The 15,248-nt window shown below is 45.9% G+C and overlaps 1 protein-coding gene across 1 annotated transcript in view; it reads left to right on the top strand.

The window, feature by feature from the left end:
* Positions 1 to 15,248, top strand: part of IL17RA (interleukin 17 receptor A) — a 31,173-nt gene that overhangs the window by 2,090 nt on the left and 13,835 nt on the right. The window contains exons 2-6 of the mRNA XM_073007097.1: positions 10,202 to 10,226; positions 10,941 to 11,087; positions 11,922 to 12,034; positions 13,488 to 13,614; positions 15,151 to 15,198. Coding sequence (XP_072863198.1) covers positions 10,202 to 10,226; positions 10,941 to 11,087; positions 11,922 to 12,034; positions 13,488 to 13,614; positions 15,151 to 15,198 — 460 coding nt within the window. The remainder of the gene's footprint in view (positions 1 to 10,201; positions 10,227 to 10,940; positions 11,088 to 11,921; positions 12,035 to 13,487; positions 13,615 to 15,150; positions 15,199 to 15,248) is intronic.

Below are 15,248 nucleotides of genomic sequence, written 5' to 3'. Positions count from 1 at the left end.
CTCTTCCTTCCTCTCACTCTGTTCTGTATATACCTGGCTCACAGACGGCTCGTCTCCAGGGATAGACAGCTCTGGGCTCCACTGACTAGTTCTTTTAAAAAGAAAGAAAACACACCCTTCACATTTCTCTCCCTCACTGGTGTTTTAGTGGATGCAATGAGGGAGGGAATGCTACAGAGGTGGCCAGAGGACCTGGATTTGCAGACAGCATCGCACTTACTGTCTCTGCAGTCTTGGGCTTTGAGGCTGCCTGGCCCTGGGTTCCCTCATTTCCACAAAGGCAGGACTGGGTGAGCCTTCTCAAAGGAAATCCGTGCCACTTCCCAGAATGTAAGTGTCTGTCCAAAGCCCAGTTAGATTTAGCCCTCTATGACTATCCTCAGACAGGGAGGAGGCTTCTGCACACCTGTCCCGTTCCTAGCTCAGTGCTGGAGCACAGGATGCGGGAGCTTGATACATATGTGTTGACTGAACAAAAGAATGCATGAATGAAGGACAGAATGGTCAGCTCTGCTTGGAAAGGAGTGGCAAGCTGAGACCAACCATAGCGCTGGTTCCAGCTGCTTGGGGTTAGCACCTCAAAACCCGGATGACTGATTTCCCCACAGAAATCAATACATGAGAAACCATCAATAATTGCATTTCCCTGGGCATTTCCTTTTGGTTAGCCCTTCTCCCTGCCTAGGCGTCATACAGGTTTCCCGTGACCACCAGCCTGGAGGCATGCCCATAGGAAAGACAGCAGCAACTTAAGAGTTGGTCAGGGTGAATGTTAACACACGATTTTATAGACAGGATGTGTATTTCATGACAGAGTCTTTTTTCCTGAGCGTTTGCGGTTTTGACTTGTGGTTGTAGAACAACTGCTCAGTTTAACACTTTTACCTTCTGCTTGCCAGAAGCCACTTTCATAAAGCCAGTCTTCCAGAGTCTACAAAGTTGTGTTCTTTATGCCAGGCACTGTGCCGGTGGTTCACAGGTATCCCTTCATCCCATGCTCATGACAGCTTACAAGGTTGGCAGGATGAACCTGCTTTTGAGAGGCTGGGTTATTGGCCCAAGGTCGCACAGCGAATGAGTGCTGAGGTGAGATTGAGAGCAGGCTATGCTTGTAAGTTCAAAGCCCACTTTCTCTATCAGGCACTCAGTAGTGTTCACTGAGGCACAGAATTGAATACAATCTTTCATTTCTTCCTCTTAACCTTCACCTTGTGGGTAGAGAATAGTGGCCTGTTGGAGGTGTCCCTTTATTTATTTATTTATTTATTTATTTATTTATTTATATTTTGAAACAGAGTTTCGCTCTGTCACCCAGGCTGGAGTGCAGTGGTGCAATCTCAGTTCACTGCAACCTCCACCTCCCGAGTTCAAGCAATTCTTGTGCCTCAGCCTCCCGAGTCCCTGGGATTACAGGCGCCTGCCACCACACCCAGCTAATTTTTGTTTTTTGAGACGGAAAGTCACTGTCACCCAGGCTAGAGTGCAGTGGCACCATCTCAGCTCACTGCAACATCCACCTCCCAGGTTTGAGCAGTTCTTCTGCCTCAGCCTCCCAAGTAGCTGGGACTACAGGCATGCACCATGATGCCCAGCTAATTTTTGTTATGTTTAGTAGAGATGGGGTTTCACCATGTTGGCCAGGCTGATCTGGAACTCCTGACCTCAAGTGATCCGCCCACCTCGGCCTCCCAAAGTGTTGGGATTACAGGTGTGAGCCACTGCACCCAGCCAATTATTTTATTTTATGTATTTTTTTGAGAAAAGGTCTCACTCTGTCAACCAGATCAGAGTACAGTGGCGCGATCTCAGCTCACTGCAACCTCCACTTCCCAGGCTCAAGCGATTCTCCTGCCTCAGACTCCCAAGTAGTTGGAATTACAGGTGTGTGCCACCACGCCTAGTTAATTTTTGTATTTTTAGTAGAGTTGGGGTTTCACTGTGTTGGCCAGGCTGGTCTCAAATTCCTGACCTCAAATGATCCACCCGCCTTGGCCTCCCAAAGTGCTGGGATTACAAGCATGAGCCAATGCGCCTGGCCAATTTTTTAATTTTTTTAGTAGAGACAGGGTTTCACTATGTTGGCCAGAGTGGTCTTGAATTCCTCATCTGCCCGCTTTGGCCTCCCAAAATGTTGGGATTACAGGTGTGAGCAACCGCACCTGGCCCCTTTTGTTAAAGAGACAAGACAACAGTGATTAAGATTATGTATTCTGGAGCAAAACTTTGTCATGCAAGTGCCACCTCTGTGGGACCTTGGGCCACTTACCCAGCCTCCCCGGGTCTTAGTTTTTTCATCAGTACAATTGGGATAAGGGTGCTTAGCTCACAGGATGGTTGTCAAGATCAAATGAGATATATGTACAAAGTGCTTAGCATGATGCCTGGCACAAAAGAGGAGCTCAGTAAACATCAGCTGCTGTCACCTTCATTTTCATGACATCCCCCCTCTGATTTATGCAAGAGGCCTCACGTAATGCCATTCACAAGCAGGTAGCTCATATATAATGTTCTGATTCTGCTATTTTTAAAGAATGGGCAGTGGCCCCACGCCTGTAATCCTAGCATTTTGGGAGGCTGAGGCAGGGGAATCACTTAAGCCCAGGAGTTCAAGACCAGTCTGAGCAACATGGCAAAACCCTGTCTCTACAAAAAACACAAAAATTAGCCAAGTGTGGCGCATGCCTCTAGTCCAAGCTACTGAGGAGACTGAAGTGGGAGGATCTCTTGACCCCAAGAGGTCAACACTGCACTGAGCCCTGAGCATGCCACTGCACGACAGAGTGAGACCCTGTCTCAAAAAAACAAACAAAAAAAAGAGTGGTTTGACATTAGGGATGACTATTGGAGAAGAATTTGTTGGGCAAGAGAAGATATGTCTTAGTAATATCTAAAGAAGATCCCAAACACTTCTTTTTTTTTTTTTTTTTTGGCTTTATTTAAAATGTTATGTAATTCTATATTTAATTTTTTTTCTTAGAGACGGCGTCTTGCTTTGTCACCCAGGCTGAGGTGCAGTGGTGCAATCTCAGCTTACGCCTCCCAGGTTCCAGCAACTCTCCTGTCTCAGCCTCCCGAGTAGCTGGGACTACAGGTGCACGTTGCCATGCCTGGCTAAGTTTTTGTATTTTAGTAGAGACAGGGTTTCACCTTGTTGGCCAGGCCGGTCTCGAACTCCTGAGCTCAGGCAATCCACCTGCCTCAGCCTCCCAAAGTGCTAGGATTACAGGAGTGAGCCATGAAATTAAATTATAAGGAAAAAAGGTCTGTTTCTTCCACTAAACAAATTAATGTTTTTATTCATTTATCTTACTTTTCAATCCTTTCATTTGTTTGGCATTACATCATAGATAAACTTCTATCTTTTCATTAATTTTTGGCAAGTTATGTATGGTGATCCTCCTTTAAAAATGGTACTAAGATGTTTAAAACAAAAAACAGCAGATTCCTGCGCCACCCCTAAACCTGCTCCCCAAATATGATTCCTTTAGTTAATTCTTCTGACATACACCTCCATATTTCTAAACATGCTTATACTGTTAATTCATGATTTGTTAAATTTAGGTATTATCTATTGACTTCTAATAGATGAAAATTACATTATCTTTCTGCCACCACTTCTCCCTATCTTTTATTATAGTTAAATCATGATTTTAGTTAAATTAATAGTCAGCATTTTTATTATTATAACAAGTAATCTTTGCTGAGGCAAGTAAGTGTACTTTGATTATATTTTTCTTCTGGTACAATTCCCCTCCCCTCCTGCCCCAGAGATAATAATTGCTTTAATTCTTCACTTGCATAATTTTCCTGTAATTAGTCTTAATTTTGTTCTGTCAGACTTGTCGTATCATTTCCCCCTCCAAATCATCAGATATTCCATCAATTCCATCCCCGCCTGTCCCCAGAGAACTTCCTCCTAGAGCACTCTGTTCTCCAGCCCCAACAAGGTCTGTGCTCTCTAGATCTAGACTGGCACAACAGGTCTAGACCAGAACAGACATCCTGTCATGGTCAAATCTCCCATGTCCTAGATCCTGTGTCTTCTTCCTCAGGGGTTACTCCTTCATTTTGCTGGAGAATAGCATCCTGTAATTTCCTAAGAATATGTATGAGGGATGGATTAGACGTATATATCAGGAACATATATGTTAAGTCTTTTCATGTCAAAATATCTTTATTCTACCCTCATACCTTTTTCTGATAATTTGGCTGGGTATGAAAATTCTGTGTTAAAGATAATTTTCCCTCAGAATTTTGAAAGCATTGCTTCATTGCCTTCTAGCAAATAGTACAGATGCTAAGAAAGTCAATGTTACTATGTTTCTTATCTGTTTTTTATGACACTCTGGAAACTTTTAGGGTCTTCTTTTTATTCCTGATATTACAACAGTTTCAAGATTTGGGGCCTCGGTCTGGGTCTTTGTTGTTGTTTTTGTACAGGCCATTTAGTTACCTTTTTAATTTGGCAGTGTGATAGTGTGATACTGTGAAATATATATTTGGTCTTCAACCCCTTTTTCTGGCATAGTACTCCTAAAATCCTTAGAATCTCCAAAATTGTATCTTTTATATACTAATGACTGACTGGTGGCTGGCAGCCTCTAGGCAGCTTCAGGATGGGGGCTGGTCACGGGAAGGACCAAGGTAGGATTAGAGGGCTGGGACGTTTAGCCCTGCCCCTTTACCCTTCACATCTGGGAACGGGAGAGGGGACTGAAGGTCCCCTGAAGTTGCAATGACCAGTGGTTTAATCAGTCATGCTCACAGGAAGCCTCCATTAAAAACTCAAAAGAACGAACGGGGTTCAGAGAGCTTCCAGGTAGTGGAACATGTGGAGGCTCCTGGAGGGTGGTACACCTGAGGAGGGCGTGGAAGCTTTGTACTCCTTCCCCTATACCTCACCCTATGCATTTTTTTTTCTTCTGTATTATTTGTGATATCCTTAAAATAAACTGGTAAATGTGTTTCCCTGAGTTCTCTGAGCAGCTTTAGCAAATTAATTGAACTGAAAGAGAGGAGCATGAGAACCTCAAATTGAACCCAGTTGGTCTTAGAAGTTCTGGAGGCCCAGACTTAACCGCTGGTGTCTAGGGGATGGGCAGTCTTGGGGACTGAGCACTCAACCTGTGGGATCTGATGCTGTCTCCAAATAGTGTCAGAATTAAATTGGAGGATACCCAGCTGGTGTCTGCTGCAGAATTGATTGCTCGCTTGGTGGTGGGAAGAAAACCACCCCCAATATGTAGTCACAGAAGTCTTCTGTGACTTCTGTCGATTGTTGTGGTGATGTGAGGGCAGAGGAAAAATACAGGTTGAGTTTTTCCACACTCTCAGGGAATATGTGTCCTTCACTTCCAGAATGTTTTCTTTCTTTCTTTCTTTCTTTCCTTTTTTAAAAAGTAATTTCTTCCTTCTGTTTTTTCGTTAATCTCCTTCTAGAAATCTAGTCAATCATATTTTGTTTCCTAAATTGAATCTCTAATAATCTTATATTTTTTTCCGCCGGGCGTGGTGGCTCATGCCTGTAATCCCAGGACTTTGGGAGGGCGAGGTGGGTGGATCACGAGATCAGGAGATCAAGACCATCCTGGCCAACATGGTAAAACCCCATCTCTACTAAAAATACAAAAATTAGCTGGGCGTGGCAGCACATGCCTGTAATCCCAGCTAATCAGGAGGCTGAGGCAGGAGAATAGCTTGAACCCGGGAGGCAGAGGTTGCAGTGAGCTGAGATCACACCACTGCACTCCAGCCTGGCGACAAAGCAAGACTCTGTCTCAAAAAAAAAAAAAAAAAAAAATCATGTTTTTTTTTCCTATTCTATTTGTACTTTCAGAGAAATGTCCTCAATTTCATAGACTAACCCTTCTATTGAATTTTTATTCAGTAGAACTTCTTCTATTGAGTTTCAGGGTTCAGTTTTCATTCTCTGCCTACTCATTTCTCCACGGTGTCCTGCCCTTGTTTCACAGATGCAGTGTTGTATCTCTTCGGGGCTAGAAGGATTTTACTTGTCTGTTTTAATCATGTTAACAGCATTGGTTTTTTGGGGTTTTTTTGTGTGTTTTTTTTTCTTCCAGGAGTATTTTTTAGTTGTTTTGATCTATTTTTCATACAGAAAACCTATCTCAAATATCTGGTATTCCTTGGATGTCTGAGAATATTTTAAGAATGAAGTCCCAAGAGCTGATTAAATGCTCTATGTAGTTAAGGTTTATTGAACCTTGGACTTTATTGTGTAGGAGATCAGGCTAATGGTGAACCTGGCCTATTGGGTGACCTCCAAATGCTGAAATCTGGAAGTCTTGTCTTTGGGCCTGGTTGCCAGCATTCTGAGATCAGAGCAGGGAAAGAGAAGATAAGGTTCCCAACACGCCATAGGTAGACCTTCACTTAATTCTCCCTGCCCCTCAGCCCTGAGGGTTATAAAGTTCTGAGGGGCCCCGGCCTCCTTATCAGTAACTCCCTTTTGCAGCGTTCAGACAGAAGTTCCTCCACTCGGCACGAGCCAGCTGCCTACTCTGCTGCCACTTGAACAGTTATTTACTTATTCATTCATTTGTTCACTTTTGAGGTTTTATAATTTTATTTGACAACAACATCGTTCTCATCCACAATGACTGTCAATTTCTGAAAGTGGTAATAGGTACACAGGTAACCAAAGTATAGAGCTTGTTTGGTGAATCTTCACCCTTATGCTTTCTGGACAGCTGCACATGAATACAGTATAGAACATTCCTTATTCCTTTGGCCCAGACAGCTTTGTTGAGCCTGGTGTTAACATATCTGGAGTCCCCATCTCCTTCATGGCAAAGTTCTGGGTCTCTTTGAGTGACCAAGGGGCACACTGCTTGACGTCCACTCCATGTGTGTGCTTGTGAAACCATTCATATTCTGGTGTCACCACCTCATTGGTGGCAGGTGACAGAATAGCCCTTTGTTTGTTTGTTGTTTGTTTATTTATTTAGACAGATTCTCGCTTTGTCGCCCAGGATAGAGTACAGTGGCACAGTCTTGGCTCACTGAAGCCTCGGCCTCCCAGGTTCAAGCAATTGTTCCCCCTCAGCCTCGCAGATAGCTGGGACTACACGCACACGCCACCATACCCAGCTAATTTTTGTATTTTTAGTAGAGACAGGATTTCACCGTCTCTTGGCCAGGCTGGTCTCGAACTCCTGATGTCAGGTGATCCACCTACCTCAGCCTCCCAGAAGTGCTGGGATTACAGACATGAGCCACTGCGCCCGGCCAGCACCCTTCTTTACAGGAGCTATGCTGCTGGGGCCAAGTTGGAAAGGATTTTTAAAATTTTGTTCACATCTCTTGTCCACTGAGTTTGGCTCTTTGGTCTTTGAGAATTTACCAAAAAAAAATTTCTTTCCTATAGTTGTTATATTGTTTGGGGAGAGGGAGAAAATATGTGTATATGGTCAATGCCTATTACCTCTAACAGAATTTTTATTCTATGTTTCACTTACATGTATATTTTTCAGTTTTGATTAAATCTTTTTTCCCCTTATCTTCCCTCGTGCCATCTCCTCTGCTTCTGTCCCCTTTGCCCCCAGCAAACTGTGTTAACACCTGATACATACCTGTTCACATGTTTCTATTCTCATTCAGTTAAGTTATACTCATATATCTATTCAGGGAGATCTTTTTCATGACTTGTTTCCATAGAAATTGGGATCATACTATAAAAAGTTATTTGCAACTTATTTTCCTCACTCATCAACACATTCCAGCCATCTGCAGGACAACAGATGTCTATGCAACTAATTCTCATTCTCTTTAATATTTACATAATATTCCATTGTAGATAGCAGTCTGTTCAACCATTTCTAGTTTGATAGACATTTAGATTTAAACTAGATCTCACCTTAATTCAGCCATTCTCTATTGATGAGCATTCAGTACCACAGAAAAAGAGGGGAAGCTGTCCAGTTTTTTAAAAGCTAGTATAAGCTTAATTCTAAAACTTGACAAATCTTACACAAAAAGAAAAACTATGGACCCGTCTCATTTATGAACATAAATCCATGCAATGCTAAATAAAATATTAGCAAATGTAATCTAGCAGAATATCAAAAGAACAATGCGCCAAACCTAGTAATCAGTGCTAGAGAGGTATATGATAAGGTTCAGAGCTGTTTTGAATGAAAACTATAAACCTAATAGTAACCGAAGTAAAAGACTTATATGCAACCACAACTATCAGAAACCAAGACCAAAAACAGTATTCCATAGGGCATACCCACTATTTCCCTGCAGCTCAGGAATAAGAGGAGGACACCTGCCTGCACCACTGGGAATCAACCGACTGTGTTGTCAGACCCTTCCACCTTCCTCTTGGTCTTCATGAAGACAAGAGCTTTTCATCATGGGCACATCCTGCAGTGTTTTTGAGTAGCTCCCAGTGGCTAGTAGGAAGTTACTCCAAACGATCTATCTGTTTGCCTTCTCTAGAAGAGCTCCCCATCTCAAGGTGAAAGAACCACTTTTTTATCCTCCACCTCCTAGGAATTTTAAGGGAGAGGAGAAATGAGAGGACTCAGGGGAGTTAATCTTCTCGCCATTTAGGAAAGAGCGACATTTATTAGTGTGAGCCTAGGCAGCCAGATGGATTTTGTTGGGAACATGTGCGGAGCCCCCTAATGGGGTGGTGGTACTTGCCCGGGACCTGTAGGGGGGAATTCAGGAGCTGAACAGGGCCAGGAGCGCTTACGAACTGGGGTCCCAGAGGAGGATCCAGGTGAAGTAGCTCGCTCAGAGTCAATCCTGGGTGCGTGCAGATGTCATCCTGTGTGTGACCACTCTGTAAGTGAACCGTGGTGGCATGGGGTCTTCTCCTGTGCGTAGCCCTACCTCTCTGCTCCCTCTCGAGAGAGGAAGGTGTCAGCCCCAGCACCCTACTCACACCAGTCACTTTGTTGACCTTGAGATTCTGCGTCAGCATCTGACTTTCCACAGCGGGATGCGTTTGGTCTATTTTGCCAGTTAGAGAACTGGAGACACCTGAGCCTGAGCTCCTTCTCGGGCCTCCCCTTGCTGCACCACCAAGTCTGAATGAGTGGGGGCCTCTGCTCATCATAATAGTAGCCTCCATTTATTAAGCTCTTACTCTATGCCAGGATCCAGAGAAGGGGGCCATGAGTTACAGAGCACCCCTTAGGAACCAGACACAGGGCACAGTTTGCCTCATTTCACAGGCAGTGAGGTGGTTCTGGGCGTAGTGATTCTCCCAGTGCTTCTAGGGAGCTGCCTGTCTAGCAGTGCTGCAGCACTGAGATTCATTCAGTTGTGTAGTCCGTGACTACATTCCCACTGTTTGAAAGGTTTTATAATGCAGACATACTAGAAGGGAAAAGTGAGCGGCTCTCTACAGGCACACCATCAGCACCAACCCCCCCTCACCCCAAAGTTCTGCATTTCTCTTTCTATCACTTAATGCTCATCAGTGCTGTAGAGCTGGTACTATGATTATTCTGATTTTATAGTTAGATAAATTAAAGCTTGGGGAGGGGACTCAACCCCAGGTTCCAGGTGTGTATCTGTGTGTGTGTGTGTGTTTTCCAAAGTAGGTCAGCCGGCAACACATAAGCCTAATGGTTACATTTCCCTGGTGGCATTTGTCACTAGGGCTTCTAAATTTGGCCATCAGGATCTCCTCAGGGTTGGAAAGTTAACACATCCTGCCCAGGAGGGAGGCAATATAATGTAATATGGGTGCCTCAGCTTCCTCATCTGCAAAATGGGCTGAGGATAATCCCTCGTCATGACCACCTGGAACAGGGCCTGGCACACTTTCCCTAGAGACTTTGTAGGGACTTAGTGAATGTTCCCCAACAGATCTGTCACAGAAACTGTGAATATTGCCCCTCACCCCTTTCTCACCTCTTGCAGCAGTGTTATCCAGGAAGGTTGGAAACCTCAGGAGACCAAGGGACCCTTTTCCCAGGGCCCTCCAAGAGAACCCTCTCAGTGTCTTTTAAAGCTGTCAGGGCCCCAGCTCATAGCAGTTCCTCATAAAACACCGTTCCCTTTGCCGTCCACTGGACTCACTCCTCATCCTATTCCCCAAAAAGTGAGAAGGGCGAGCTGTGTAAATGGCATTCCTGAGAATGAGCCAGCGGAGAGCATCTGGCCCTGGCGGGTGAATTCAAGCCCTTTCCCAACTGTAATAACCACCCTCTTTTTTCCACAGGGGCTAAACTGCACAGTCAAGAACAGTAAGTCATCTTCTTCTGATCTTGTTGTTGTTGCCTTGTTAATCAGGTGAGAGCCTGGTGCCAACTTCTGACAGAAGCCCTGCCGTGCCACTCCAGGTTCAGGCTGTGAGCTACAGCCATCCGCAGGAGGGTTCCCGGAGAACTGTGGATGCGTGCACCTGCGCTTCCTGTCGAGAACATTCATTATGCAAAAGTCAGGAAAGGAGAAACGGGAACTGTCATTTGCATTGTGAAAGTATTCTCTGGGGTGCTGTCCTACTGTATCTATAATATAATTTGATTTGCCACAGCTTGTCACTGTAAAGTGAGAGACATCTGTGGTGTTGATTTTGTTTTATTTTAATTCAAAGAAGAGGCACATATTCAAGTGTCTAAGCCAATTAGAGACCCCTGACATATAAAAATAAAGCAACTCTTACTACAACTGCATCCCTCCTGTGCCCTTATTCCCAATCACAGCTTCATCTCAGAATCAACTTGTGTACTTTGTCTTCTCTCCTAAAATTCCCTTTAGACTCGAGAGGTTTGCAGTGACCCCATTAAACGTTAGAAAAGAGGGAGCAGGGCAGTAAAGCTGAGGACACGGCCAAGGGCCACAGGCCGGAAGGTCGCAGGCCCCTGAGCTGTTTGCTCTCTAGCTCTCTGTACCAACTGCTGGGCCATCTCAGGGTCTTGGCTATAAGTCTCTGAGTGCTGCTTTTCCCTGGCTGCCAGGTACCTGCCTAGATGACAGCTGGATTCACCCTCGAAACCTGACCCCCTCGTCCCCAAAGGACCTGCAGATCCAGCTGCGCTTTGCCCACACACGGCAAGGAGACCTGTTCCCCGTGGCTCACATCGAATGGACACTGCAGACAGATGGTGAGTGGGCCTGCCAGCAGGGCCTTGGGGGATTCTCCCCACCTCCAAGTGGCTCTCCTAGTCAGGCTCAGGATTGGGCTCTCAGTTCTGTGCTCAGACATGAGGGTTCAAATTTAGTGCTATAAGGATCCATCGTTTCACGCAGTTCATACTTGTTCAGCATTTTAGATATTAACCCACAGTGATACCTTCTCATCACACCATTCTTCATGAAAGGGCTTCCTTCAGCCTAACCTGTTTAGTACCCTGAGGAAAAAAGAAAGCAAACAGTTAATTTTGTGACTACGGTACCAAAAATGAAGTGGAAAATGGCAACACATTTGTGAGCCTGTTCCCTGAATTTAGGGGCCAGCACTTCTAAAACATCCCCCGAGCCTATTCAGGAATAGAGAGTTTATGTTATAGAATTGGGACGATTGGGGCTTATGAGCACTAGCCCCAGATTTGCGAACGGGACGTGGGGGAAGTTGTTTTTGGAAGTCCCCGCCCTCAGTGCTCCTGCTGACTGCCACAACCTCGTGAGGATGGTGGGGATGGCTGTGTTTGACTCCCATGCCAGACTGTCAAAGCCCTCACCACAAATTTGTAAAGCCTTTACTTCTAGCCCAGTGTAAAGTGTCATTTTTCCTTGCCTAGCTGGGGAATAACTGTCTGCAAGGCAGTGGGCTGAGGCCAGAGAGCGAACTGAAAGGAACAGGATGTGGAGAGTTGGGTAAGACAGGGCAGATTTTCTTTTAGGAGTGAACAACCACAACAGATAGGGAAGTGACACACCCAGCACTTGTCTTGGCTGATCTGTATCTGTTTGTCTCCTCTTCTCCCTCTGTCCTTCAGCCAGCATCCTATACCTCGAGGGTGCAGAGTTATCTGTCCTGCAGCTGAACACCAATGAACGTTTATGCGTCAAGTTTGAGTTTCTGTCCAAACTGAGGCATCACCACAAGCGGGTAAGAATACAGCTCCTGAGTGGATTGTGTTCCACTGATTACACCAGTACAGACTTGTTGTCCCCAAATTCAGACCCTGATTTACAGTGGGGAAGACTGAGAGGTGCTGAGAGAGTCTGTGAAATTTAAAATGGCAGCCTAAGATGGGCAGAGGTCAAAAGAGAAGTGGTGTGGCCACCGTGAGCAATAGTGAGGGACAGAGCATATTTCTGAAAGCTTCCCTCACATACTCACCCCGACTTTTTCTTCCCACTTTACCTAGCTATTCATTCTGAAAGGAAGTTGAATTGGAAGACAGCTTCCACAGCCCTACCTCCTGCCATCTTTGTGTAACTTTGTGTAACATCTTTTATATGTAAATTGGATTAAGCTGGGGCCTACCTTCAGGAAGGAAAAACTGCCCAAAGAACTGCCGTAGGTGGGCAAATGAGCACTGCAACAGTTTAGTCTCATTTTGCTGCTCACCGCTAAATGGCGAAATGTTGATTCTTGTTTGTTTGTTTAAAGAGTGGGTCTCAAAGTGTGGTCCCTAGGTCAGCAGCCTCAGCCTCACCTGGGAACTTGGTAGAGATGTGCGGCCCCACCCCAGACTTCCCAGGCCAGAAACTCGTAGGGTGGGGTCCAGCAACGGGTGCTTAACCCTCAAGTAATTATGATACAAGCCTTAGTTTGAAGACTACTGGTTTAAATCTGCAAATGGCCCCTTGAAAATAAGTTAGATCTCCCACAGACCCAAGCAGCAAAGACAGAACCCGTCTCCGATGTTAAAATAGGACCCCCAAACTTGACTGCTATATGGATGGTGAGAACCAGGTTTCTCCATCCACTTAGAAGCAAAGGACCCCTGGCCTTTCCAGCAGGTAACTAGAATGGAGGATGGAGTCAATATCTGTAATCTCTACCACCCAGAAAATAACTTAGCACAAATTCACATATTGTTGCAACTAAGGTGCCTGCTGGCCCATGGTGAGTGGGGGTCTCTAGCTTGTCCTCTGCACCTTTTTACGCCAGAATGGCCTCAAGAGATCCCTGGCTTTCCCATTTAAGGAGGAAGAATCATTTGACAAATAGTTTTTACCTGCCTTGTGTGTGCCAGATCTCCATAGCACCAAGTCCTCTGGCTCAGCCCTGTCATACCTATTGTTCTAGAATTTGAGAGGGCAGGTGGGAGGAGCAGGACTACTTCGACTTTCCCCAAATTCTTTTGCCTTATTCACTATCTACTGATGAGGCCAGATCCAGGTTTAAAAAAAAAAAAAAATAGGCAGAAAGGACCAGAGGAAACAAAAACCAAAGATGCTGAGTTCCCTGACCTCGGATTTTGTTGTGGTTTTTGCTTATTCTTATTTTTGGCTGAATGTTTGGGAGTGGGTGGGAATGGGGGTCTTTGGGCATAGATGGGTGACAGGGATGTGTGTAATCTGTCCACCATTCCTTCCTCCCTTCTCTTCAGTGGCGTTTTACCTTCAGCCACTTTGTGGTTGACCCTGACCAGGAATATGAGGTGACTGTTCACCACCTGCCCAAGCCCATCCCTGACGGGGACCCAAACCACCAGTCCAAGAATTTCCTCGTGCCTGGTAAGAGCATCCTCTCAAGACATTCCCTCCCCAATGGCCTCTGTGAGAATGAGGCACCAGGTGGCACAGACGCCAGCCCCCCTGCTCAGCAAGACAGTGGCTGGCATTGCCAGCACCTGGAACCCACAGAATAAACAGAGGCCAGGACTGGGAGTTCTTTGGTGTATGTTGCAGCTTCCATTCCCTGAGGCAGAGCCCATTCTCTGTTGGCACAACAGTGCATGTTGGCCCAAGATTCTAGGAGTTTTATGGGAACCAGAGTACCTCCCTCTATCTAGAGAAGCACCCGTCCTGCCCAGAAAATATCATAAAGGCAAGCCGCAAGCCACTCGTGGAGAAGTTGCAGCCTCTACCTCCAGGCTGGTCCCAGCCTCCGTGACTTGCTCTTCTCCTTCCACCTCACATTCTGCCTGCATCATCCAATGCTCGTCCCATGCGTGGCGCTCTCCTCCCCGTGCCTATCCACCCTGCCTGTGATTACTGCCAGGCTTTTCTTCTCAGGCATCCTTTGATGTATGTGTGCCTTCTACTTCTCTGTCCTCCCCAGAAGCTCAGCTATTACCTACATTACTCTCCTTTTGTTTTTCATAGAGATAGAGTCTCGCTTTGTCACCCAGGCTATAGTGCAATTTTGCTATCCTAGCTCACTGCAGCCTCGAACTCCTGGGCTCAAGCAATTCTCCTGCCTCAGTCTCCCTACAGTTCTCACTGTCCATAGCCAGCTATGTCAGGAAGCCCACTTGAGAACAAAGCCTGGGTCTTCTGCCCATTTGTACAATCTCCAGAACCTCATGAATTGCCTTGCATATATAGCAGGTGGTCAGGAAATGCTTGTTAAGGACGGTGTTGACCTTCTTCATCCTGGGAACACCCTGCACACATGCGTGCACACACACTCTCTGCTTACCCTGCTTTATGTCACCGCACGTGGCCAATCACTCCCTGACTGGTACTGCATGCTGTGCGTTGGCTTTTATTGGTCTCTTCTACTGGGTTGCAGTCTCCAGGGGGCAGGGCTTTGTCTTGTTTACCACTGTACCTCCAGTGCCAAGAACAGGGCCTGGCGCATAGTTGGTGCTCAATAAGTATTTGTTGAAGAAGTGAATCTCCTCAGTTCTCACTTCTGTTGCTAAAGTTGACTGACTCAGTCCCTGTCCCTCCATGGTGATTCACACCTGTCACATGTCTTCTCAGCCTGTGCAAAGACAGGGGCAGTGGACACAAGAAGCTGTGGGTGGGCAGAGAAGGAACTGGAGGGGACCAAGATTGCTTGGGCACCCACAGCAAGCTCAGGAGGAATGCACTTGAATCGGGAGGGTTCCCTGAGAGAGGAGGATCAGACAAGCAGGCTAGCACTCATGCCAAGGTGGATCCAGCCCTGGATCTCACTCTGAAGGGGCCACCTGTGGACAGGCTCCCAGTGGGGAAAAGATGCAAAAGTGTACTTACTAAGTGTTGTTCCTGGTGTCAGGAGCCTGAAAGAACAGACTTCCTAAGGCAGAGGCTTAATGAGTTTCCTTTTTTCTGGGCCGACAGACTGCGAGCACACCAGAATGAAGCTAACCACGCCATGCATGAGCTCAGGTAATGGGCTGGCCCGGGAGAGCTTTACTTGGATGCACACACATGCACAT

The sequence above is a fragment of the Chlorocebus sabaeus genome, chromosome 19 (assembly GCF_047675955.1).
Source record: "Chlorocebus sabaeus isolate Y175 chromosome 19, mChlSab1.0.hap1, whole genome shotgun sequence".
Taxonomy (NCBI): Eukaryota; Metazoa; Chordata; class Mammalia; order Primates; family Cercopithecidae; genus Chlorocebus; species Chlorocebus sabaeus.
This window is presented reverse-complemented; position numbering and strand designations above follow the sequence as displayed.